The sequence below is a fragment of the Bos indicus genome, chromosome 16 (assembly GCF_029378745.1).
Source record: "Bos indicus isolate NIAB-ARS_2022 breed Sahiwal x Tharparkar chromosome 16, NIAB-ARS_B.indTharparkar_mat_pri_1.0, whole genome shotgun sequence".
Taxonomy (NCBI): domain Eukaryota; kingdom Metazoa; phylum Chordata; class Mammalia; order Artiodactyla; family Bovidae; genus Bos; species Bos indicus.
Window position 1 is genome coordinate 52,874,521 of NC_091775.1, and position 27,041 is coordinate 52,901,561.

At 46.7% G+C, this 27,041-nt stretch overlaps 1 protein-coding gene across 9 annotated transcripts in view; it reads right to left on the reverse strand.

The window, feature by feature from the left end:
• Window positions 1–10,349: 10,349 nt before the first annotated feature.
• The window catches only part of FHAD1 (forkhead associated phosphopeptide binding domain 1), a 165,397-nt gene continuing 148,705 nt past the window's right edge, over window positions 10,350–27,041 (reverse strand). For 4 of the 9 annotated variants that reach the window (XM_070768459.1, XM_019976876.2, XM_070768456.1 and 1 more), the window contains 6 exons: window positions 25,878–25,973; window positions 24,997–25,217; window positions 24,294–24,459; window positions 18,123–18,203; window positions 15,311–15,364; window positions 10,350–10,904 (listed from right to left, as the gene is read on the reverse strand). In XM_070768459.1, coding sequence (XP_070624560.1) covers window positions 10,788–10,904; window positions 15,311–15,364; window positions 18,123–18,203; window positions 24,294–24,459; window positions 24,997–25,217; window positions 25,878–25,973 — 735 coding nt within the window. In that variant the 3' untranslated portion in view covers window positions 10,350–10,787. Of the gene's footprint in view, window positions 10,905–15,310; window positions 15,365–18,122; window positions 18,204–24,293; window positions 24,460–24,996; window positions 25,218–25,877; window positions 25,974–27,041 lie in introns of those variants that run through there. The other 5 variants (XM_070768458.1, XM_070768462.1, XR_011560881.1 and 2 more) reach the window with 5 other exon arrangements.

Below are 27,041 nucleotides of genomic sequence, written 5' to 3' on the forward strand. Positions count from 1 at the left end.
CAAGGCTCAAGGGATGGGGTGTTAGGAAGAGGCCAGACAGAGAATTTCTCTCTGTGGTCTGGTCTGTCACCTTAAAACTCAAGAGTTGTGGACTTCCAGCATCAGGACTCCTACAGGGGAGGAGAGGAGCTGGTTGATAATACCAGTTTCCAGACTCCAATCCAGAAAAACAAATCTGATCTCTGGAGTGGGACCCAGAAATCTACATTTTAACAGACACCCAGGCGCGTTTGGCTACATGAAGTTTGAGAATCACTACTGTGCTTTGTGCTTGTTCTCTAAAATGTTAGGATGATTCTCAAGACTCTGCAGAAACGGCTTCCTCCAGAGAAGAGATGGGCTTAGGGCTTAAAAAAAACCAGTGCTCTGGAAACAGAGAGCACTTGAGAATGTAAAACCAGCGAGCTGTTACAGACTGATTCCCAAAGAACAGATCCTCAGTTGATATTTGTTGATTTCCCACAGTTTAAGAATATTGCTGGGACTCCCCTGGCAGTCCAGTGGTGAAGACTCTGCACTTCCAGTGTATGGATTCATTCCTGATCAGGGAGCTAAGACCCCACATGCCTCTGGGCCAAAAAACCAAAACAGAAAACAGAAGCAGTGTTGTAACAAATTCAGTGACTTTAAAAAAATATGCTTTCCTTAAAAAAAAAAAAAAAGATATTGCTAGAATTAATTTTGGGGGGCTCCAAAATCACTGTAGATGGTGACTGCAGCCATGAAATTAAAAGACACTTGCTCCTTGGAAGAAAAGCTATGACCAACCTAGACAGCATATTAAAAAGCAGAGACATTACTTTGCCAACTAAGGTCCGTCTAGTCAAAGCTATGGTTTTCCAGTAGTCATGTATGGATGTGAGAGTTGGACTATAAAGAAAGCTGAGCACTGAAGAATTGATGCTTTTGAACTGTGGTGTTGGAGAAGACTCTTGAGAGTCCCTTGGACTGCAAGGAGATCCAACCAGTCAATCCTAAAGGAAATCAGTCCTGAATATTCATTGGAAGGACTGATGCTGAAGCTGAAACTCCAATACTCTAGTCACCTGATGCGAAGAACCGACTCATTGGAAAAAGACCCTGATGCTAGGAAAGATTGAAGGTGGGAGGAGAAGGGGATGACAGAGGATGAGATGGTTGGAAGGCATCACGGACTCGATGGACATGAGTTTGAGTAAACTCCGGGAGCTGGTGATGGACAGGGAGGCCTGGTGTGCTGCAGTCTATGGAGTTGAAAAGAGTCAGACAGGACTGCACAACTGAACTGAACTGAGAATTAATTTAAAAGGGATTTTAAAAAGAATAAAATTGAGAAAAGGACTCTTCAGGGTTCAGAAAATATGAAATTTTCATCAACTTATTTTTGAGAAATGAGTTGGACTGTTTCTGAGTCCAATAAAGATATTCAGCTTAAATGACGTGATTTTTTTTTTTTTTTTTTAAGTTTGGAATTAAGTTTCTGTTGGTCTTGGACAATTTGGTCCAGCTACTTTTAAGAGCTAAGTTTCTGTATCTCCCATGTGTTTTCTTCAAGGACTCATCAGAGGCAAAATAGTTGGGTTTTTATTGAATGCAAAAACCTGGGGACATGGTATAGATCGAAACTTTAAAAATTATGCCTGCAAATGCTTGGGTTTGCAAATTCTGAGCTTTCTTTTTTAGGTAGTTAATTGCTTAAATTCTGACAGACTTCAATTTGCCCCAACCTATGATTCATAATGGGTCTGCATGAAATAGGGCTGCCTTTATTATGAAATGTTTTGTTTCTGGGAGCCAACTTTTTAACAGTGAAGGGATTAGGTTAGGGTTTGCCTTTGTGAAGAACAATTTACATGTATGTGAAAAACCTGGGATTTGGTTTGGATTATTCACAGACTCGTAAGTATTAAATGCTCTGGTCAATTGCCCATTTGGCTTGTGTGAACACAACCCTCTGGAGGCAGGGCGGGCTCCATGATGCACAGTTGGGGGAATTCCTGTTCATTACCAATTGCATTTTGTAAAAGAGGAGCAGAACGCCTAGACCTTGCAGCTCTTACGCTCAGACAGAGCTCAGGAAGTGCTGCCCAATGGGCGAGCCCTTTTAACACCTCTCAGGCTGATTCTGTCACTAGTGTTCAGGGGTTGAGGGGTCTGAGACTCTGGGACTGTGGAGCAGGAGCTCAGGCTGCTTGGTGTCTGTCTCATTTCAGAGCCCTTGTTGTCTGCTCCAAAGCTGGAGATGCATGCTGGATTTTATTTGAACTCTTTCCTTCTGAGGTCATTGGACTTCAGGAAAAGCACTTATTCAGAAACCAGAGAAGTAGTGGGGGGAAGAAAACTCTGGGATAAGTGATGATCCCCAATTGCTAGGGAAACTTCCAGGAACCACCTAGTTGCCTGTTCATTAGGGAAAAATCACTTCTGAGTGACCCTGAGTGCTGTGCCCCAAGCACAGATTTGGGCAGAAAGAAATGCTCTGGACTGGTTATGCATGACAACATTTGGTCATGTGGAAAAAATGATCTTCAGGAAAAAATCACACCCTCGGCAAAGGATTTTTACAGAGGCAGGGGTGAGAGAGAGCCGATTCTGACAATATTCCAGTGACGAGGGAGCTAGGCAGACTTAGTCATCGTTGACTTATGTTTTTTAGCTTCCTCCCACATCTACTTGTGTAACTGTCTTTTGGGGAGGGGTAAAGCAATATTAAGAAAAACAACAGCCCTTTGAAAAACAGGAGGGAGACACAGGGAGGAGTCGGGAAGAGCTCTTGGGTGAAGAGGGCAGATGGAGAGAACTTTGAGGGACATTCCAGAGCCGGATGGAACTGGGTGGTCCCTCCAGCCTGAGATGCTTGGAAAACAAGAAGGGATTAGGGAGACCAGAGGAGATAGAGTCAGCTCATAAACTACGGTACTCACTTGGCACTTTATAGACCCCGGTTTACTCATTCATCATCACAAACCCTCCGTGGTCATCAGCAAACCGGTGATGGATGGAGAAAGGTGCACAGAGGCCAAAGTTGAGGGACAGCCCAGATACCCATTTGGAGCGATTGGAGGAGTGAGAGCAGAGAATGAGGTCACAGCCTGGTTGGTCTCAGAGGCTTTCTCACCTCCTGCCAAGTCTGGAAGCCGTGCAGAGCAGGCAGCGGGGGAGCTGAGTCAGGAGGCGCTCACAGGACCGCAGAGCAGGGCAGGTGGGAAAGGGTGTAATGGGGCCAAGGCCTGCAGGTGGTCGCCAGTCATGAGAAGCCAACCTATCTCTCTCACAAGCTTTTTGTGGTTATCTTGGATGTGTTGAATCTACTTGAAAATCAAGATTGTCTTTCTAATTAGTTGCATATGCCCAAATGGACAGTCTGGGAGAAGAAAACTGAGCGTGATTTCTGCTTCTATTAAACCCCAGGCAGTTCTGTGTCCAAGTTTAACAACTTGGACACAGCTTAAGTCTTAGCCCTGTCTTAAATGCTCAGAGAGAGAGAAAGAAAAAGAGAGAGAGACAGAGTGAGCGTGTATGTGTGTGTGTATATCTTGTGGCTTAAAACCCAGCAATGTTGCATCTGCAGAGCCTTCCTGGACCCTTTCCAAAGATGGCAATAATATGGGCAGCTGATTTCGATTTTTATACCATTCTATGAAAGCAGTGTGCGTCTCCATCCAGGCAATCAAGACCTATTTATTAAGTGTATTGGGCACCAGGCTCTGGTCCTGGAATTCTAGCCATGTGCAAGAGTGGGAATGGGGGTGGGGAGAGTGGGACTAGCCAGTTTGAAGAGTGAGAACTGTTGGACCCACGCTGGGGGACTGACAAAGGCTATGACTGTTCCAGCTAACAAGCCTCTGGCTGGGACTCAGTACTTATTACCACCCACAATGACGCTGTTAGTAAACTATCTGACACCTCCTACCCGACCCTGCCCCAGCACAGCTTCCTGGGGGAAGGGACCTGTCTGTCTGGTTCAGCTTCGGCTCCTCAGTGCCAGCATGGTGCCTGGCCCAAGGTCAGGTTGGAGAAGTCAAGGTTGACAGAATGCATGATGGCCTGCTCTGCCTGAGGGCTCAGGATGGACTGGGTGTTTTTTTCTGAGTGTCCCCTCCTGAGCATCCGGTGGCTGGTTTTCAGGTCTCAAGGTCACCGCTAAGAAAGAGTAAAGTGACACCTCTGTGCACCCACATGACTCAACACAAAGTTAACAGGATCTCTGGGACAACGGACCTCTCAAGTATCTGTCCCTGCTCCTCTGAGGACAGCGTCAGCAGCATCAGATAGGGATTGCGGCCGGGTGACCTGCTGGTCCTTGGGCATCAATAAGGCCCAGAGGTCATTTGGAGCTCTCTGTTCAGCAGACAAGGTGGAAGGAATAAAAGGAGGGTAGGGGTAAACAGTGCATGAGGCTGCTGCAGGGGAACATGAGGATTTGGGAAACTGAAAAGCAGGTTGTAAAATTAGCACAAGGCCGAGGCAGGCAAAGTTGGTTGAAAGAGAGAACACAGCGCCCCGGCCAGGGACACCTGAACTCAGGCAGTAACTAAAGAAAGCAGGGGACTCTGAGAAGGGGCTAGTAAGCCAGGATGCTGAGAGGAAGGGGTTTGTCATGAAGTCTCGTTTCCTTCAAGCTTGGTTCAGTGGAAGGCAGTTCTCCTGATTCACCTGTGCAGCTTCCTATTGTTCAGATGCAGGGCTGTGATGGTGAAAGGCAGTGTTGCATCATGGTTAGGATCTGGATCTGAAAATCCCTTTGGGTTCACCTAGGGCAGCCTGTTTTACCTTTCTAAAGGCCTCAGTTGCATTGTCTATAAATGGCAATGTATCTCTCCTCCTGGAGTACTTGAGAGGATTCAATGAGAAAATTTGTGTGAAGTGTTTAATGAAGTGCATGGTTCATAGTAAAAGCTCCAGATGCTCTCAGTGATGGAGATATTGATAAACATGGCAATGTGGCAGGCAATAGCCATGCAGATATTAACAATCTAGTCTGGGTAAGAGTCTAACATGGGGCTGGCACATCTGGTCCCCTGCCTATCTTTATAAATAAAGTTTTATTGGGACACAGCCATGCTCATTTGTTCAGTTATTGCTACAATGGCAGAGTTGAGTAGTCATGACAGTGACCCCATGGTTCACAAAGGGAAATGGCCCTTTATAGAAAAAGTTTGCCAATCCAATCTTCATTGACCAGTAGATAACAAGCTGGTTCCTGGACTTCATTGAGGAAAGCACCGCATTGGAGCAGTTGAGTATGAAGTCTGAGCTCTGAGGCTTTTTCTCTTGGGCAAGTAACTTCTTATTGTTTTCACATGTGAAACAGGAGTGATACAGTGAGGACTGAAAGGGATAATGTCTGGGCTGTGCTTAGCACAGGATCTGATGGCTGGCAAGGATGCTATAACAAGTTTGCAATTATTAACTATTAAAATTCAACAGTTGAAAGGCACAAAGAAACTTCCAGAAGAGGGTAACTGCTGTGTATAGCTCTCTCTAGAGAAGGCCCAGCAGGAATCTCATAGAAAGCCAAAAAAGAGGATGGGAACGTCACCAGTGAGCTCTCCCAGGCAACACACCATCTAAATGAACGATTCCACTCCTCAGGTGAGCAGCAGGTCAGGTCGTGAAAAGTCAGGGGAGCAGACGTGTAGGCCATGAGGTCTAGCACAGTGTCATTAATACCTGGAGCTTAGTCAGTCAGTTCAGTCGTGTCCGACTCTTTGCAACCTCATGGATTGCAGCACACCAGGCTTCCCTGTCCATCACCAACTCCCAGAGCTTGCTCAAACTCGTGTCCATTGAGTTGATGATGCCATCCAATGATCTCATCCTCTGCCATCCCCTTCTCTCCTGCCTTCATTCCTTCCAGGCATCAGGGTCTTTTCCAATGAGTCAGTTCTTTGCATCAGGTACATAGTAGGTACCCAGCGTTTGTTGCCTGAATGAATGAAGGCTGGTTGTTTAACCATAAAAGTGATTGATCCGAATAGAGTACCTCTGATGATTAGATCCACGGTGAGCCAGAAGATAAAATTTCTGCCTCCAATATCTTAGGGTCTTAGGAATGAAAGCATTATGAGAGTAAAGTCAAAACAAGGAGTCTGCTAATGCTTCCCACAGCAGGAAGGAGGCACTGTGATGGATTCCTAGGGAACAGATGGACAAAGAAAAATGTTTAAAAACAAAAGCAGGGACATAAGGTCATGAATGGGCCCAAAATAACTCGGGACACTGAGCAGACGGGTGCAAGCGGTGCATCTTGATGGAAATGAGGCCAAGCTGATACACTGAAATAGTCTACCCTCACCAGATGCCCTAACCTCAGTACAGAAAAGAGGCTTTAGGAACCTCAGTCCGGAAAAGAGAAGCGCATCAGTGTGAGCAGGTGTTGGGTTTCTTCTCATCATCTTCGGTGTATTGCTTTCATTCTTAAGATCCTAGAAAATTGGAAACCACTCCACTTACCAGGAACACACTTGGGAATGCAGATCTGGTGGAAGCTGTTTTTTCCTGCAGACACTTCATGACTCTGGTTTCCACAACAGCAGGCATGGCTGGCTGTGCCAAGTTGTTGGAGAAGGGCACCTTATCTGCAAAGTCACGAATCCAAATGGGCTACCATTGGCAAGGGCGGGAGGAAGTTGTTTGGTTTAGCCTCTCGGAGGGATCAGAAGATTGGGAGCTCTGGAGGAGGGTGAAGCTGCCTGTCCCCTGTTGTCCCTTGGAACAACGCCAGGGGAAAGGTCATTGGTAGCTTCTCAGAGCTACCAGTGGGGGCTGTGTACCAGAGTGTCTTTTTAAAAAAGTCTTCATTGAATTTATTACAATATTGTTTCTGTTTTACGTTTTGGTTTTTCAGCCGCAAGGCATGTGGGATCCTAGCTCCCTGAACAAAGATGGAACTGGCACCCTCCACATTGGAAGGTGATGACCTAACAACTGGACTGCCAGGGAAGCCCCAAGAGTGTCTTAATAAAGGCCATTTTGTTTGCAATAACAGAAACTCAAACCAGCTGAAGCAAAAAAAAGAGGACATCTATGGGAAAGAAGAGCTGGTTCCTGACAGTCCTGACTTTTCTCGTGATGGTCCTGACTTCTCAGCTTTGCTCACCCTGTGATTCTCTAACCTACCTTGTCGCCTTTCAGTAAGCTCCCTTTCTGTTTAAGTTAGCCACAGGAGGTTTCTGTTGTTTGCAACCAGAGACCCTGGAGTGATACTCTCTCCTAGTGGAAGCCAAGGGCAGGCCCTAGAACTGGCCTTTCCCAGGAAAAAAACCAGGAACCAGAAAGTCATCAGGAATTAGGGTAACTTTCTGTGTCAGTTGGAATGCTATCAGCTTTTAAATAATAGAAGCCTTGACGTGGGTAGGTGAAAATGTGGAGCCTCTCCCAGATGAACCCTGGCTGTGCGGTTTGCTTTGTCTGATGACATATTGGCAAACACAAGGCAGGTGGAGACTTGAAAGTGTGCTTTGGGGCTTGGTCTCTCCTGCAGCTCTTGGGAACCTGTGGCTTGATCTGACCTGCTGGGCAAAGAGAGATCACACCAGGCAGAGACAGAAATCCCAGCTGAGGCCTTTCTAGACCAGGGTTTCTCATTCTCGGTACTGTTAACATTTCTAATCAAATAAGTCTTTGCTGTGGGGAGTGGTTCTGCGCATTGTGCTATGCTTAGCAGCATCCCTGGCCTCTACCCCCAGATCAGCGGTCCTAAACTTTTTTGGCACCAGGGACCAGTTTCATGAAGATTCCATGGACTGGGGCAGAGGGATGTTTTCAGGATGATTTCAAGTGCATTATATTTATTGTACACTTTATTTCTATTATTATTACATCTGTCCCACCTCAGATCATCAGGCATTAGATCCCAGAGGTTGGGGAACACTGCCCTAGATAGTTGCACCCCCCATGCCAGTTTAACCACCAAAGTTGTGTCCAGATATTGCCCAATATTCCCTGCGTGACAAAATTCCCCTGATTGAGAACCACTGCCCTCACCCAGCTTGCCTGTCAATGACCAGGCATGTACACGAGGCATCCCAAACCATCCAGCTCCAGCCAGGCCAGCCCAGACCAGTACATGTGTCCTGTTTGATCCATGAAATAATGAGAAATAATGTTCGCCATTGTAAGTCAGCAAGTTGCTCAGATGGTAAAGAATCTGCCTGCAATCCAGGAGACCCAGGTTCAGTCTCTGGGTTGGGAAGATCCCCTGGAGAAGGGAATGGAAACCCATTCTAGTGTTCTTGCCTGGAGAATCCCATGGACAGAGGAGCCTGGTGGGCTACAGTCCATAGGGTCGCAAAGAGTCAGACACAACTGAGTGACTAACACTGAGAAGTTTTAAGTGGTTTGCTCCACAGCACACACAGGTACACCAGACTACAGTGACTTAAACAGAGAGGGGTTTATTCACATAAAAGGATGTACAGAGGTAGGCTGTTCAGTATACTGTGGTGTACAGCACAGTGATGTTACCAGGCTCCCACCCAGGCTTTTCATATCTTTCCACTCCGTTGTCCTTGAGGTGGGCTTTGGCCTCTTGCTTGTTTCCTGGTGATTCCCAGCATGGCTGCTCCAGCTCCAAGTCTGAGCTCCAGGAGAGAAAAGACAGACAAGACAAAGGGACAAAGAGAAAAATCTCTCTCCTAACAAAGTCTTGCCTTTAATTCCAGAAGGGAAGCCCTGTCCAGGACCTTCACTTGCATGTCATTGGCCAGAACTGAGCAACATGGCTGGGTCTAACTGCAAGGGAAACTGGGAAATGAAGGTGCTTAACCTTCAGCTTATGCAGTAGAGCGGGGGCGATGACTAAGGGACTTGTAGTGTCCACGGCACTGTCTCTCTGGTGGTCTTGGTTTCTTGTCTCCACTTGTTTATCTATCCCGGCTGTCTCATTTTAGACTGGCTTTGTTTCTCCAAACACAGTGGAAGAAATGGCCACACCAGCTGGGAACTGCATTGAGACCTCAGCTCCACACCACTAATGACCTGTGTGGTGCTCCTGTTCTCTACTTCCAATACCAAGGCTGGAGGTACTGATGGGCCCAGCTTGGGTTAGAAGTGAAACCTGATCAGTCTGGCTTGGGCAGACTATCTACTGCTCAGCCAACCAGCTGTGGCCAACAGAGCAGCATTAGCTAGGGCAAATCTGACTGGGGGCAGGGGGCAGTGTGCATTCTCAGAGAAAGGGGTATGTGGCTGAGGTGATACCCAAAGAACCATCTAGTTCAAGGAGTGAAGAAAGGAAATCACCACCACGGGTTGCAAAGTTGATATGATAAAATTAAAATGTCCTTTGAGAGACCTAAAATACAATGGAGTCACAGAGGCATCATGTTTGACTTCTGCAAATTCAAATATTCATGTTCAACCAAATTAAGTATTTCCACCCCCCACCCCCCACCCCACTTCAATTTGGCTTCCAAACATTAGCTAGCTTAACTACTGTCTAACCCAGTGATCTTTTCTGGTGTTGGAGACTGCTTTTTGGATTTTGGGGATATGGTGCAGTATAAGTAATATCATATTCTTTATGGAAAACTGGGGTTTTCAAGATTACTATTATTATTTTTTAAAAATAATTTAAAACTCTTTTTAAAAATTTTATTTTTTTTGGCTACACCACCACGAGGCATGTGGGATCTTAGTTCCCTGATCAGGGATTGAACCTGCACCCCCTGCCTTGAAAGCATGGAGCCTTAAACACTGGATCACCAGGGAATTCCCTTCAAGATTATTTTTAAGGTCATGTGTAAGATGTACCTTCTCACTGTGTAAGATGTACCTTTAGTGGAATATCACGCAAATAATTTTTCCTATTTCCTTCTAATTTTAATTGGTATAAAGAATGCATTTGGTTTAAAAATATAAAAATGTTTTTATTGTGACTATTTAAAAATTAAAAGAATTAGTGATATTCATGACTTCTGCTGTTCCTCCCATTTTATTTGGTGGTCTTGGCCATGTAAGAAAGGCAGGGAGAGGACAGATGGCTGCAGAGAGGGCAAAAATGAAAGTCTCTCCAAATACCATGGAAAGAGTGTGTGCACCTGGGCAGTGTGTGCCCTTTGGTGATTGGGTACTTGGTCTGTCCTGATGGCCTGTGACTTGAACTACTGGGCTTATCCTGCTGTGACAGAATGGGCAGTGTGAGATGGGAGGTAAATACCTGGGTTCCAGACCCAACCCTTGAATTTCTTAGCTGTGTGACTTTAGATGGGCCATTTAACCTCTCTTGACCTCAGCTTCCTCATTTGTAAAATGGGGAATATAATACTATTTACCTCCCAGGTCTTGGAGGAAGATTAGATGAGATGGGTTTTGAAAACTGCAGAGTGCCATATACATGTGACTCATTGTTATGGAAGCAATAAAAACAGGTTGGTGTTCAAATTTATTATAAGAAATTCAGATATAAATGCACTATACCATGGACCCAGCAGCCCCTGAAGTTACCTTTCTGTCCTGTGGCCCCAGTATCATGCCCTGGGTTTTCTCAACTGTGGGTTTCTTGGAGCTCCGTGGAGGTGTGACATTTGGGTACGTCACAACCCAGACACATAAGTTTATCTACTGGGCCCAGGAGTCGGAATTTTGAACTAATTCTTCATATGCCTGAGTGCGTTTACATTCGCAGATAGCTGTGAAAAGAGCCCCTCTCCCCACACACTCCGAAAAATTGTACTGTGCAAAATACCAGTCTAGGAAGCAACACACAGGGTAACAATAAGTCCTAAAAAAGTCTCTTTGTGATTTGGCGCGGAAAAGTCTCTCTGACTCATGGAGGAGGATCTCGCAGACCCGGCGGGATGTTTCTAGTTCCTTCCACCAGGCTTAGAAAACAGAAGGCTCTGGCTGGACTTGCTGGACATCTCTCTCTTTAGCATCTCTCTTTCTTGGTCCATCTTTGCAGTGGCTTTTCTGGCTCCCACCTTCAACAAGAGCAACAAATGCACAAACTTGACAATTGTAAGGGTATCCCCAAATATACCACTCAAATGGGCTTTTTTACTCAAAATAAAGTATTTGTAAAAAAGAAATTATATACAGACATAGATGTGTGCAAAAAGAAGCTAAAATAATCCACTATTCTCACACTACCCACAGGTAACCTTATTGACATTCCAATGTACTCCCTTCCAGATATACAGATACTTTCTTCTTATATTTTCTTTTTTTTTTGGTTTTTGAAACCAGGAGTTTCTGATTATGGGCACATTCATTGGGATGGACTTTCTCTTGAAAAGCTGTTACTAAACTGAATGTCTTATGTCTCTGATGTCTTAGGAGGAGAAAAGGCAGGATATTCAAGGGGAATCGGTCTAACCCTATTCTAAGCACTGCCCCTGGTGTGGGGCAGTCTTGAGTATGACTCTGTCCCTGGTCTTAGCTGATCGGGCACTTTGGCACAGGCTCAGCTTTTCAGAAGGTCACTCCTAGGATTTAGGATCATGGGCTCTATGATGCTACTTACCACTTGAGCTGATTCTTTGAAATGGGGGACCGTGAGGTCATCCCTTTTTATCACATGACCAGAGAGAGACGAGATCAGGGGAGATTTAGGCACAGAGAGGTGATATGAGCTCTGTGTGTGTTTGTGTGTAAGAGAGATGACGCTTGGGAGATGACGGCCTACCAGTTCTCTTTTGAGGCCAGGCTCTCTCTCAGCTCTCAGTATTTATGAGGCACTCTTACATCCTTATAAAAGCCTCCTCCCTCTTTCTGAATAGGTTTCTATTCATTGCAACCCAATAATCTCTCTCCCACACGGTTCTGTTTATATTGTAGATACGATTGTAACTTGCAAGTTTCTTTCCAACAGGCTTCACATCAACAGCCCTACTTCCTGCAAGTTTTTGACTCCAACTCATGCCCCTGGGGAAAGAGGGCCTGCGGGCCTACAGGTAGTCAAGTTTCAGCTCTGCCTCTGAAAGCATGATCCTTGGTCTCCTCATCTGTCAGCTAGGGGCCAGAATGTCCTGTCTTCCTTAGGGGTTGAGAGGAGGTTCTGGGTGGATTTAAATGGAAGGGGCTGGTAGGACCTTCTCTGTAACTCTTTTCATTTTAAGACAGGCTTAAAAATCACGTTCTGTGCCTGACCTATGCCAGTGGCTGCCAGGAGCCTTGAAATGTGCTTTGAGATTGCTTTCAAAATCATTTCAGGAAAACATTTCAGGGTGAGGTAGGCTAAGATCTCTACACTAGCCCACAAAGTAAATATTGGTGGGAATGCCCAGATAAAAGGAAAACAGGCAGCAAATGTCGAAAATCTTTTGCCTCTAAACCAGTTTTCCTTTGTATCCTTTTTAGTTTGATTTTCAATAAAATTGGATGGGTCCCCAGGGCCAGTGCCCTGACCTGGTGTGGGGCTGGCTGTCAGAGCGAGAGTCTGGGTGTTTGTTAAAAATGAAGATTTCTTAGTCCCAGGGTCCCCCAAGTCCCAGGTCTGCCATGAGCTTGAGGTGGGAAGCACCACAGAGCAAGCTTTGGTCAACTTTTTTGAGTGATGAGGTCGGGGACAGCAAAAGGCAGAGGGGATGGCTGAACCAGGAAAAGGAAGGGGTGAGGAATGCGAAATGTGAAATTCAAGTGTGGGCCTGACGTGGGGGAAGCCTGGCTGGGTCTGTCCCGAGCCAGAGACCTCCCGCAGCAATAGGCATTCATCATGCATGTTTGGAATCGCATTCCGGCTCACCCTTAGAAGGACAAGGCCAGGATAGGAGCCTGTCATTTAAATAAGGACATTTAAATTGGAAATTTGGCAGTTCTATTTCCAGTTTTTTAAGGAATCTCCACACTGTTCTCCATAGTGGCTGTACTAGTTTGCATTCCCACCAACAGTGTAATGGGAGGGGGGTTCAGGATGGGGAACACATGTACACCCATGGCGGATTCATGTCAATGTATGGCAAAACCACTACAATATAGTAAAGTAAAAAATTAATTAATTAATTAAAAAAATAAATTGGAAATTTGGAAATTAACTGGGATAATTCCAGTTAATACTCAGGGCATACTGGAGTAGCAGATCTGGGCACAAAGATCCCAGTTCATTCCCACACCACCTCAGGTCTTTGTTTTAAACATCCCTACTTCAGGGAGGCCTCTCCAGGTCCTTGGACTGGGGAGGGGGAGGGAGAGGTCCCTGTGAAAAGTGTTCCTGAGCTCAGGAACAACTCAGAAAGTACTGCGTTGGCCAAAAAGTTCATCTGGGTTTTTCCATAACATTTTAATGGTAAAACCTGAATTAACTTTTTATCCAACCCAATATTTGTTTATTTATTTGCCTCAGAATAAAAAGCCATGAAAGACTGGGAGTTTTACATGTTTCTTCATTGATCTAACCTGGCGTTTCTCATTCTTTTTTTCATTATCATCCTTTTCCTTAAGAAACCTTCTTAGACATTTTTTCCTAATCGCTTTTGTTGTTGTTTAGCCTCTAAGTCGTGTCCAACTCTTTTGAGATCCCATGGACTGTAGCCCACCAGGCTCCTCTGTCCATGGGGTTTCCCAGGCAAGATCATTGGAGTGGGTTGCCATTTCCTTCTACAGGGATCTCCCCAGCCCAAGGATCGAATCGGTATCTCCTGCATTGCAGGTGGATTCTTTACTGCTGAGCCACCTGGGAAGTTCTCACCTCTGTGAAATTTGATTATTACAGATAGCACTGTGTGTATTTCTGTGCTTTATACATTAAAAAAGTAGAGTTTTGCCCTCTCCGGGGTGATACTGCTGCCACTGAGAATGGGATTGAATCCTAACACCTGAATATTACCCGCCATATCGCAAGCCTCTCAACAAATATTCGTTGAATGAATGAAGGCTGGGGTCCTATCTCTGTTCATTTTTCTGTCCCCAGTTCCTAGCACAGTATGTGGCCTAGACTAGGTATTCAATTTATTAACTAGAAGATTTTCCCCTTTAGCATATGATAGATAATTATAGAAGACTGTTAGCTGCAGAGGAAACAAAAATCGATATGAATCCCATTGGATCTTAAAAAGGAAGAATGTGCTAGTTCTGAAGCATACTAGAGATGGAGACTCTGTTATGAGAAAGGCTGAGACTCTCTGGGAGTCTCTTATGCGAGACTGAGAGAGCAAACTTTACACGTCCCATCTTTATCAATGTGGTCCTGGTGACTCCATCCCCTGAAGGACTCCAGGTCCACTCTGGAGGAAGAAGTCGCCCAAGCTACACTTGGTAGGCAACCTGGAGGAAACCTTTCTGTACCAAGGAGATCTCAGACACCAACTTCTAAGCTGGGGCTGGAGTGCAAGGAAAATGGGAAGCTGGCTCTTTGCTCTCAGCCAAAGCACCATTTGTCCCTACTCTGTTAAAGCCAAAGGCAGCGTGAGATGCCAGGGGGTCTCGTATCTCAGAGAAGCACAGTATTCCCACAACATCTGGGATCCATGTCAATATCCCCTCTGTCATTTTACATCCCCAGGTGGTCCTCAGACAAAACCTAGCTCAGGGCTCTTTCTTCCTCCTCCGCTTCAGTCATATTTGTGAATGAATAAGTGACAAACTTCCCAAAATTTCCACTTTGCAGGGTGGCAAAGGTCTCAGATCCATAGGGGCCCCCAGGACGCTCTCTGTCATTTTAATGTCCTGCTTTGGGACAGTAACCATCTTTTGGCCTTAGAACAAGGATGCTGGTTGAGAAGAAGCTTCCATTTTCCAAATATATCCCTCACCTAGAATATCTTTGTTTCTTCTACCAATGATAATTTGGTTGCTTCAGAATGACTGTGGCCTTTTATCAAACTTGAATATGTCTCTTCTCTCTTATTCAACCAAAATGTGTTCAGCTTTCAAGCTCCCTGAGAGCTCGCCTCTACTTTCTGCAAAGTGGGAACGCGGATTGGCTTAATTCCAGTTCCAGGGCTGATTTGTCAATGGCAATGTTTCAACATGCTCAAGATTTCAAAGTTTTAATTCTCAACTTTTAAAATAATTTTAGAGGATGCTTCTGTGAAATTCAAGAGAAATGCCATTGGAAGTGTTATCAGGTTTATTACCTGGAAGTTTATAACCTCAAGGAAGAGAAGCCAGCACTCTTACCTGGGTGTCAGATGTCTCCTACTTAGCAGTGTGGCTCTGGACAAATGGTCTCTAAGCCTCAGACACCTCATCTGAGAATTGGGTATAATAACAAAATCCACCCCCCATAGGGTTGTTGTGAAGCTTAAATGAGATACTGCAGGTCAAGTGCTTAGCTCTGTGTGCATAGCACACGCTAAATCCTCAGTACACGATAGATACAGTGTCACTGTCGACTGGGCTTCCTGCTGATGTTCTATGGTTTTCTCTCTTCTGTCCTCTCCTGGCTCACCTGGAAATTTGAGTTCTGCATCTTGTTCTTCACCGCCTCTACAAACATTTGTCTCTTTAACACAGAAAGAATATTGACAAATTTTAGCTTATGCTCTGCTTTGTCTTTTGCATCAAAGAAAAACAGCTTTTTCTCAACTTTCGGATGCTACCCATTTGGATGAAAGGTTGAGCCTTCCTAGGTGAGGACATGAGGATGAGGGTCTGCAGAAGAGGGAAGGGATAAGGATGGCAGAGAGGGGGTGGTGTCTGTAGAATGGGGTGTGGCTTTGGGGCAATGCTACATTGTCCTGCTGAACCTCTTAGAGATCTCTGTTCCAGATTCCAGTAGAGAAGGAGGTGGGTCAACCAAGAAGGCTATGAAGGATGCTATATTCTCCCTGGAGGACAGATCTGCTTTAGGGGGAAGCACAGCCTTCCAGGTCACTAGAAGAGGCTGCACATGTCCAGCGATTTCCACCCAATGGCCTAGGCATGACAAAAGGCCCAGTGGTTAACGCCCCTGGCAGGGACTTTGTGGGCCTGTTGGGAAGCCATCACTGAGAATCTGGAGCCCACTCCCCTTGGGTTTGATTACTACTGCTGCCCTGATCTGCTTAAGACTCCGCACCTCAGGGACAGTTCATCAAAGAAAGAGCATCCCTGAGACACTGGAGACACCAAAGGGAGAGGGAACTGGGGTCCCCCTTGCAGACTGACATCCCGCAGGTAAATTATAGGGGTGTCAGGAAGGGGACTTTCTCAGAGAGCCCTGAGCATCAACTGGGGTCACCAACCTGATTCCTACAGGGGCCAGGGAAGTAAAGGAAGTGAGTGAGGTGAACCAGGGGAGGGGTGGCAGCAAGTCCACGAGCCCAGCACCTAAGGGGCCTGGAAAACAAAGGCTTGTGATTTTGTGGGACTGTGGGCCTAGTGTCCCCATATCTTGCAAGTTTCTCAGAGAAGCTGGAAATCTGGAGTATTCTGTTAAACTGCCCTACTTTGAAATGTACCAAAAAAAATCCCATGAGTCAAATGAAATATGTCTGTGGGCTGCCATCTTGCGACACCTGCTTCAGAACCTCCCCGCCTGGTGTCTAGTTGGTGCTCAGTAAGTGCTGGAGGGGTTGTCAGATAAAATACAGGATTCCAAGTTCAATCTGAATTTCAGAATGAAACCAAAATATTTTTTACTATGAGTATGCCCCTGTATAAGTTAGAACATATTTATACTTAATAACTGTTTGTTGTTTATCTGCAATTAAAACTTAACACATCCTGGGCATGCTGTTTTTTTTCCCCCCTCAAATCTGGCAATGCTACTGGGCATTCATAAAATTCATGGAGGAAGTAAGGCCATCTTTTGGGACAGGTCACAGGTACTAGTAAGTCTCTTCCATTCTCCCTGAAGGACGCTAACTCTCCCCTCAGAGGATTGTCCACGAAGGCTTATGCGCCCATATCAAACAGATAGTTGTCCTCCAGACATTTTTCATGGAGGCCTTGAGCCTGCAACCACTCAATATTTATCACAAACTCAGTTGAGGCAGTCACCATCCAAATTTCCAGATATTATAAAGCAGTGGTATTAAACCAACAACCTCCTTCTTTCCCATCCCACCCCCACCTTTCCCCCCTAAACCTTTTATCCAAGCAAAATTCCAAGAGGAACTTGGGGTATAAAACAGACAATGGAGAGCTTCTCTGGTGGGAGAAAGGTGTGTGTGTGTGTTGAGAGTCATCCCCTTCCCACGGCACCCAGGGCTTCAGGGAACCCCAGTTTGAACACTGCTCTGAAATACCTTTTTGGGTTAAGTCCAATCAGTGGATGCTGGGCACTGAAGGGCAGAGCCTGGCCCGTGTGCATATGCTTTTCCTGGACTCACTGGGATATGATCATCAGTCTGTTTCAAGATCTGTGCACAGCCATGACCCAGGTAGCACTGCACTGCTATTCTTAGGGGTGTTGCTCATTACACCACACAACGTCCTCTCTGGAACACTTCTGAGCATCACACTCATCATATCTCATGTACACAGTGAACTCTGGACCATGCTGGGTTTTCTATTTCCCATTGGCTACCAGAAAGCCCACTGTCTAATGGGGCTCCCCTTTGGCAGGTGAGGGGGTGTTATAACAGGCACCTTCCTCCTTATTTTTGGCTCCATTTTCTACCATCCCCTCCTTCTTCCACCTGCTGCTGCTGCTGCTGCTAAGTCACTTCAGTCGTGTCCGACTCTGTGCGACCCAATGGACGGCAGCCCACCAGGCTCCCCTGTCCCTGGGATTCTCCAAGCAAGAACACTGGAGTGGGTTGCCATTTCCTTCTCCAATGCATGAAAGTGAAAAGTGAAAGTGAAGTCACTCAGTCGTTTCCGACTCTTCTCGACCCCATGGACTGCAGCCTACCAGGCTCCTCCATCCATGGGATTTTCCAGGCAAGAGTACTGGAGTGGGGTGCCATTGCCTTCTCCGCTTCTTCCACCTACTGTACTTCATTCTTAGGGCAGAGGTTTCTGGGATTCCTTACTCCTACCCTCTTCTCTTCTTATGGTTTTGTCTCTATGTCCCCAAATCATTTAGCACCCAGGATGGCTGCGCTGCCCTTCTGCCTTCTCTCACTTCCAGATCCTGGGTCTTTCAGGTCCCTTGTGCGGGTTGCAGGCAGGAGCAGGGGCAGGGGCAGGGCCCGGGGTGGGGGAGGGGAAGGGAGTGGAGGGTGGAATGTTTTTTGGGCTGCCCACGCTGGCGTTTGCACCCCACATGCTCTTACCCTTTGAAAATAAGGTATCTACTTTGTGTCTGGCTGCAAGATCAGAAAGGGTCTCTGTACCTGCCTCTCTTTCTCTTTGAAGGAACAGTTGCAAGCTGCTGACTCTTTGGCATTTCTCTGTTCGAGGTCCTCTAAACGTTCCTAAGTGAAAATATCAGGTGAGCAAGACAGTGTTCAATGTGTCCCCACCTGTTCCATTCGGGGACACACCTCTGAGGTTGCTAGGAGACGCTGGGACTCACTGGGATTGGTGGGCAGAAGAAGGGGCAGGTGAGGGTCTTTTTCTTTGGCCATCTTCTGTCTGTATGCTGCACCAGCCTAGCCACATTGCCCTACTTCATCTTCGTGGGCACCCACAAGCCCCTCCCGTCGCACGCTCCTCCTACACAACATCTACCAATTTCTACTTGTTGGCTAAAAACACACAAATGGTGCTGAGGAAACCAGGATCTTGAGAACACGCGGGCCCAAGGAAATCCTGGAAAATGGTGAGTTAAAGAGAAGAGTGAGGATAACCATGATGGCAGGTGAGCGTGTATCCTACGTGGTCCCATGTACCAAGGGTTTTGTAAGCAACCTCCCATTTCATCCAAGGCTACCGAGTTAGGTGCCATTTTTATTCTCATCTTAAAAACAAGGGACATGAGCTAATTAAGCAGAAGGAACTTTAGGGGGCTCCTGCCTGGCTGAGGGGGCTTCCCAGGGGGCGCAGTGATAAAGAATCTGCCTGCCAATGCAGGAGCCGCTGGTTCGATCCCTGGGTCAGGAAGATTCCCCTGGAGGAAAAAAAATGCAACCCACTCCAGTATTCTTGCTAGGATAATCCCATGGACGGAGGAGCCTGACGGGCTAACAGTCCACGGGGTCTCAAAGAGTGGGACCCGACTGAGTGACTTAATCACACACGCTTGCTCGCTGGGGGGAGGCCACAGGCAAAGTGGTGGCCATGCCCCCTAGTCAGGACTTCATTGGCTGGAGATTTGATTGGCAGGCGAGCTGAACGGGTTTCTGCCAGAAGCAGCCGGTGCCCTTCAGCCTTTCTTAGACTTCAAGTCCTAAGTAAAAGGGTTTGCGTGCTTTTCAAATGGCCACTTCTGTGCATTTAAAATTTTCCTATTGAAAAACCCCAGCATTAGCCCATTCACAAAAGGTATCTGGGTCCTTTCTTGGCTGTGACCCGAGTGGTATTCACTGAGGAGAAAAGAGCGTCACAGAAGAGCTGCCGGCTTTGGGAGGACCAGGGAGGGCGTCAGCTGGCAGGAAGCTCCCTGAAAGAAACGCAGGACTCCCCACCCATCCATGGGCTGTCTATTCTTCCCCTTAGAAAAGGGGCTTGCCATGTGCCAGGCACTGCGGGCATCTTGCCATTTAACCCTCCCGCTGCCCCACGGAGCGGGCCTCTTGTTAGCATCTTTGGTTGTTTTGGTTGAGGAACGTGAGATAGAGGTCAAGACACCTACTCAGGGGTCACTGGGGGCGGGGGCGGGGCTGGACTGCTGTTTGTCTGACTGCAGCTCTGTCCTCTGAGAGACACTTCGGGCTTCTCGAGAGACTTGGACGCGGATTAGAGTGAGCTCGGCCTAGGCCAGGGTCCCTTCTCTCTGCCACGTGGAGAGAGCCACAGACCCAGGGCCTTCCGGAGCCCCCGGTGATGACCACCGGGTTCTCTGTGAATGTCTAGCCTTTCGTATCAAGTCTCATGTTCACAGCCAGAGGTATTAGTGTGGAAATACGACTTGTGATTCTGGAAGGTGCTGCTTAGTGAAGAGATGGTCAAACATTTAAGACATAAACTACATTTTGGGGGGTGGGGGTGGGGGGTGGATTCTGAAGCTTCAGATGTGTTAATTTCATCTCAGTGCTTCAGCCCTGCAAGCTCAATGAACAGGGTGAACAGTGTCAAAGTTTTGTATAGGAGGCTAAAAAGTAAGGCTCCTTGTGAAAATACTAGGTGTAAAACTTAGGAAAGAGGAATTCTATTTTCTGTTAATTTCCACTTAAAAACAATGAAGACATACTCCCTGGAAGGAACTGATGCCAAGACGAATGTATACACGTGCCCTTTAGAATCCAGCAAAACTGTAAAGTTTATTATTTTTTCCTTCCTGATAAACAGGGATTTCTGATGACATAGTAATAAGAAGCCTCAAATGCAAACCCGAGTCCTGGAGTGAATACTCTGGGAGCAATGGTGAGAGAAATACAAGGCAGGCACCCAGGTAAGGGAGACGCAGAAGGAAGGGGTGTGGGAAAGTGAACCTGGGCTGGAGAGGGCAGCAGGTGGGAGGGAATCCTGTTTCTGCAGCTGAGCAGCCAGGGAGTGGTGCCCTCTGTCAACTCAGCCCTCCCCTCTCTCAAGTGGGCTGATGCTCACCAGCTTCCCTTGTGGGGTTGATGGGAGAGGTGAAGCCTGTCCGGTGTGGAGCAGGTGCCTGCCCCTTGGTAAATGATAAAGTAAAGTAAATGATACTCAAAGTGCTCAGTAAATGATATCATTGGCGATGCCATGACTGTGGTTGTAGTTCCTGTACATCTTTTCTCCAGTTGTGAATTTCACGAATTTTAAAGCTCCTAGCTCTAGCTCTTCTGGGGACCCTGACACAGGTTCAGCTTGGCCATTTCAGACCCTTCTCTGCTGAAGGATATCTAGCGCCAAACAGGCTGGCACGTCCCCTGCATTGTGTATGAATGAGGCAGCCCATGAATAATGCATGTGAAGCCTGATTATGTAAATCCTCAGGTTTTCAGTACATGACAATGGCCTTTTTTGGGTCCTTTGCTGTCCCATTCTGTGGTCTGGTGTCTCTGCTTTGGGGCCTCGCCTGCCAAGCCCTGGGGCTCGGGGGATGCCTCAGGGAGGGGTGAGCTCTCTAGAGGGCACATCAAAGGGAAAGTCAGAACTCTGTCAGTGGCCCAGCTCTCCCTGGCATTGCTTGGTGTGAAAGGAAACTGTCCTCTGCCTGAGGCAGCCCCGTGACACACGCAGACTGAGGTCTGTGATGTTTAATTCAGAACGGTGAGCACTAGAAACACCACATCCGGGCTCCCTCAGAGCAGGACAGCAGCCACTTTCATTTCTGGGGCTATAAGCTAGAGAGACTGATGTCTGGAAACCTCCTGCCTGGAAAGTTTGCAGAATGGAGGACAGCCTTTTGCAAGGAATTCATCTGACCATCAGCTCTTGGTTGAGAAAGACATCCTTCTATGAGCTTCTAAGGCCTGGCCTCCTTAGAGCTCATGTAGGCAACACACTCACAAATACACACACATACAAACACACAGCACATACTCACAGGCATACACACAAGCATGCGTGCAAAAATACACAGCTCCAATTTAGAAATACTAATGGGTACAAGGAGGCAACTGGGGGCCAGACCTGCAAAGAGTGCAGGACCTAGGACTAGAGAGATCTGGGGCTAGGTAAAGGCTCTACTTGGGACTTCCTTGGTAGCTCAGACAGTAAAGAATCTGCCTGCAATGCAGGAGACCTGGGTTCGATCCCTGAGTCAGGAAGATCCCCTGGAGAAGGAAATGGCAATCTACTCCAGTATTCTTGCCTAGGAAATCCCATGGGCTGAGGAGCCTGGCAGGCTGCAGTCCATGGGGTTGCAAACAGTCAGATATGACTGAGCAACTAACAAGACTCTGTGAACTACCAGCTACTCTATGAACTTGGACAAGTCTCTTTTTTAATTCGTTGAGCCTCAGTTTCCTCATCTGTAAAATGGGGATCATCATGACAACCAGGCAGGGCTACCAGAGGCATTAATAACCCTGATCATGGCTGCATAGCATGAGTGGAGCCCAATGCCTGCAGATATCATGAAGAGATGGGGGCTATGGTAGTTTTTCCTGTTTGCCTGATGCCTGCCTGGAGATCTGCTCGACCTTAGGTGAGAGTGAAGGACCACGGAGAGTCTGATCTATTTAGGAGTCGCTGTGCCGGTGCCCAGTTGGGCTAGTGACATGCTGCTGACCACAGGAGTGGACGTTCATGGGTGTTAACTGCCAAGAAGACCAGAAACCCCCCTACTGACTGCAGTGCAGGCACAGGGTTACAGCGAGCTTCTGGAGCTGGTTTTCAGGTGCTGCCCATGCCTGTCTCGATGTGTATGGGGACTTTTGGCAGCAGACTCTACTGGGTCTGGGGCAGCACTCACTTCAGAGGCCACCTGCGCAGTTGGCTGGCCACAGGGCAGACAGCCTCATCCACCTGCCGAGTCCCAGGCCCTGAGCTGCATGCTTCAGAGCCTGGACAGGTGTACCTGGGCATCGGAAACCGTTTGGTCTTGAGTTCAGACAGTAAGAGCTTGGATAGGAAGGGTTACCTGTATTGTATTCAATCCTTATAACAATCCTGCAAGGCAGGTGCTCTTAGCTCCCATTCACTGATGAGGAAAGTGAGGCTCAGAGAGGGGGACTGATTTGCACAAGGTCACACAGTAAGCAGGGGGATTTGACCCCAGGACCCACTGAGTCTTGTGCCATGTGATAGATGAGATAGCAGGATGAGGGGAGGAGGTGGCCTCTTTTAGCTGGATCACCAGCCTGAGTGTCAGTCTTGGTCTCTCAAGTCAATGCTCTTACCAAGTTCATGCCAGGAAGCAAATCCCTCACCCTCATGCCTTTCCTCTGTGGCTCCCACAGCCTTAAATGCACACCTGTCCATCCCTTTGGTGGACAAACTCCAACTCTCCTTTGCAATTCATAACAAATGTCAGCACTTGGAACACACTTCCTGAATGCTCTAGTACCCTCCTGAGCCAAGTACCCTTCTCTGGATCTGAACAGAGCCCTTACCCCACTAAGTCAGCCTGAAATCAGCTCTTTACCTGTATGTTCTGCACTGAAAAATATGTCCTTCAAGGACATTCATCTATCTCTATCCACCTGATCATTCATCTACCTGAACACGTACTGATCCACTGATCTGGTGTCCATCCATCCACCCATCCACCCACCCATCCATCCATCTACCCATCCATCCACCTGTCCTTCCATCCACCCATCCATCCATCTATCCATCCACCTGTCCTTCCATCCATCCATGTACCAAATATTTATTGGGTGTCTACTATTCTCTGGGTACTCAGAATAGCAAGTTGAAAATCTTTATTCTCAGAGAACTTATTCATCTGTGTATCCCTTGCACCTGGCAGAGCAATGAAAGTAAGAACAATAGACACCACTTTAAAAAATTCAGGACGTTTGCTAAGCTTATTGTGGCAATTGCTTCATGTGGCATGGAAGTCAAATCATTATGCTGTATACCTTAAACTCAATACAGTGTCAATTACACCTCAATAAAACTGGCAGAAAAGTAGTTAGAAATGGAAAGAACGAGGTAAAATACATGAATTATCAAAAGTTAAAAAAAATACAGACAAGCTGGACTCTGAGTCTCAGAGAGCACTGTTTACAGCAGTCAAGACATGGAAGCAACCTAAATGTCCACCGACAGAGGAATGGATAAAGATGTGGTGCATATATACAGTGGAATGTTACCCAGCCATAAGAAGAGTGAAATAATGCCATGTGCAGCAACATAGATGGATCTAGAGAGTACCACACTAAGTGAAGTAAGGCAGACAGAGAAAGGCAAGTATCATATGACATCACTTGTATGTGGAGTCTCAAAAACGGATACATGTGAGCTTATTTATAAAACAGAAACAGACTCACAGTTTGAAAACAAACTTATGGTTATCAAAGGGGAAAGGTGGAGGGGGGATGAATTAGGCATTTGGAATTAACACATACACACTACCATATATAAAAGAGATAATCAACAGAGACCCGTGTATAGCACAGGGAATGCTACTCAATATTCTATAATAACCTATCTGGGAAAAGAATCTGAAAAAGAACGGATATATGTGTATGTATAACTGAACCGCTTTGCTGTGCACCCGAAACTAACACAAAATTGTAAATCAGCTCTACTCCAATACAAAATTAAAAATTAAATTAAAAAGAAAGAAAGAAAATACAGACAAGCTAGACTCTGAGTCTCAGAGTGGTTAAGAAACCTGCCTGAAGTCACACAGTAAATGGAAGAGCTACAGTCTAAACTTAGGTCTGTCTGATGCTAAAGCTATTCTGCCACTTTCCTTTGCATCAGTAAATGCCTCCTGTACTGCCTAGATCCCGCTGGGACCTCAGCTGGCCATTTCTAAAGGGGGCAGAGGGGCAGCCTCAGAGACTCTGCTCCAAGCAGGCACCACTCACCTTCTGCTGCCTGATCGCCCTGTTGACCCTCTTCTCCTGGTGCAACTGCTGCTCCATGCGCTCCAGGGCCTCCTTGAGCAGCGCCTTCTCTTCGGCCTCTTTGTAGATGTCGTCCTCCAGCTTGGCCACCTGTGACTGGTACATCTGAACCGACACTTTGCTCTGCCTGAGCACACGGGAGAGACAAAGTCTCCTTTCCCCTCATCTTTCTCACTTACCAGCAATGCCCCTGCCCTGGGAGATTCTCAAGATACTTCTGTGTCTGCCTAACTTAGCGGTTTCATTACAAGTGGGAGAGAAGGATGGAGTTTGGGGACTAGAGGGCAGTATAAATAGCTCATGGGCTGTGTAAGTGTGGCATGAAGCTGACACAGGTTATATTACCAGCCCCTCCCAATTTCCCAGGGAGGGTCAGGGAACTGATACTACTGAAAATAAGAAGGAATTATGAAAAGCACACACATGGTGAAATATCAGACACATTCATAAAAGGTGCACCTTACCCCTTAAGAAAATATAGTACACTTTAACTGCTGCTTTCTGGCCCAGAGGACTCGCCTCCATCAGACCCTGAGTCATGATCCCGCCTCCCCTGCACACCCAGACCTCTGTCCTCCTGTCTTGGTCCAGAGGTCTGCTGCTGCCCTGAGGTTTAGCCTGGAGAATGGAGGTCCAGGCCTTTCTGCAGGGACATGGGCCTTACCTGAGCTGTTCAATGTCTTTCTCGTATCCTCTCAAAAGCTCCTCTTTTCTCTCCAGCCGGTTCTTGAGTTGGGTGATCTTATCGAACACCATATCGAGGTCTCTTTGTCGAAGCTGGTTGACTCTCTCCCTCTCTTTGGGGGAGAGGTGTTTCATGGACACATGACCTGACATATCTTTGATGTTCATCAGACTCCCGAGTGTTTTGCTCATGTCCATGTACTACGAGAGAGCGTTTTGCAGGTAAGAGGCTTGATCCACCACCACTGGTGGCTGCTTTAATAAGGAGTGTGTGTGCTGTGCTCAGTCGCTCAGTCGTGTCTGACTCTTTGCGACCCCATGGACTGTAGCCTGCCAGGCTCCTCTGTCCATGGGATTTCCCAGGCAAGAATACTGGAGTGGGTTGTCATGCCCTCTTCCAGGGGATCTTCCCAACCCACAGATCAAACCTGCATCTCCTGCACTGGCAGGCAGATTCTTTACCACTGAGCCACCTGGGAAGCCCTTTAATAAGGAGGCAAGTGTCTAATTCTGTTTCATTCATTTTCTGCAATCACAGGGAACACATGCTTTGGAAAGGAGTACAATTGGGGCTTTTAATCCGACTTTCATGTTCCCCACATCCATTTACGCTATGCCTTTTTGAGAACCAGGGGGAAAATGACAACAGATAGAAACATTTATTCTTGCTACCCAGTTTTCCAAGGAATTCAACTATGCAATTTCCAACCCATGCTGGGATAGCAACTGGGTCTCGCAGAGCTGTAATAATGACTAAATATCTACGTAGGGTTGATGTTTAGTTAAGCCATCTGGTGGTTAACAATGCCTGAGGGGGTTGTGGGTTTGGACAGGAGGGGGACTGATGCTAGGGGTACATACCAGCTTTTCACTGAGATCCAGAGCCTCAGTTGCATCTGTTTTCCCTAATTTATTGGTGGCCATGATGGACCCTGAGCTGGAAAGGCCATTTTGAGGCTGAAATAAAAAAAGAAATAAAAACTCTCTCTTGGTATTCATTATGATTTTCTACATCCAGAAGAAAACCCCAAAGAATAACCGAAGAACTGGAAAGTTCCTAAAGAATAACTTGACAGTTGTGGTTCAATCACTAAGTCATGTCCACCTCTGCAACCTCATGGACTGCAGCACTCCAGGCTTGCCTGTCCTTCACTGTCTCCTGGAGTTTGCTCAGATTCATGTCCATTGATTTGATGATGCTATCCAGCCATCTCATTCACTGTCGCCCCCTTCTAGCTGTTTTTTATTCTAGTCTGATTCCTCTGTGAACTGCTTTCTTACAGCTCTGTTCCCATCCCTTAAGAGTATAACTTTTCTTGAAATGACACATTAGTCCCGCTCTTTGGTCACTGTCTGTCTTTCCTCTAGACCAGCGGTTCTTAACTGGGGATGACTGTGCATTCTCCCTTTACCTGGGACATTTAGCAATGCCTGGACATGGTGATGGTTGTCACAACTGCTACCGGCATCTAGTGTGTAGAGGCCAAGGATGCTGCTGAACAACCAGTGACACACAGGGTAGTCCCCCAAGTAAAGAGTTACCTGGCTCAAAAAATCGGTAGCACCGAGGCTGAGAAGATAAGCTTCAGAAAAACAGGAGTCCTGTTGCCTTTGCTCAGCTATTCTTTCTCCTGCTCCTTCTCTCCTTTTAATTACTGCCAGCCTTGGAGGTTTCCTGCTCTGTCGTGTCAGTGGTGGGATGAGGGGTTGTTGCCAAGAAGGCAAATCTTGGAAGCAGGATCAGGATATGGGATCCAGCTGAGCTCCCCACCTGGAGATGGTCCCTCCCTTTCTACTCTCAGAGGAGGGTTTGCTCTTAGCAGGAAAACCAACACGTTTCTTTCTTTCATTCTTTTTTTAAAATATTGTTTTGATGTGGATCATTTTTTTAAAGTCTTTATTGAATTTGTTATAATATTGCTTCTGTTTTATGTTGTTTTTTAGCCCTGAGGCATGTGGGATCCTAGCTCCCCAAAAAAGGATCAAACACTGCACCCCCTGCATTGGAAGGCGAAGTCTTAACCA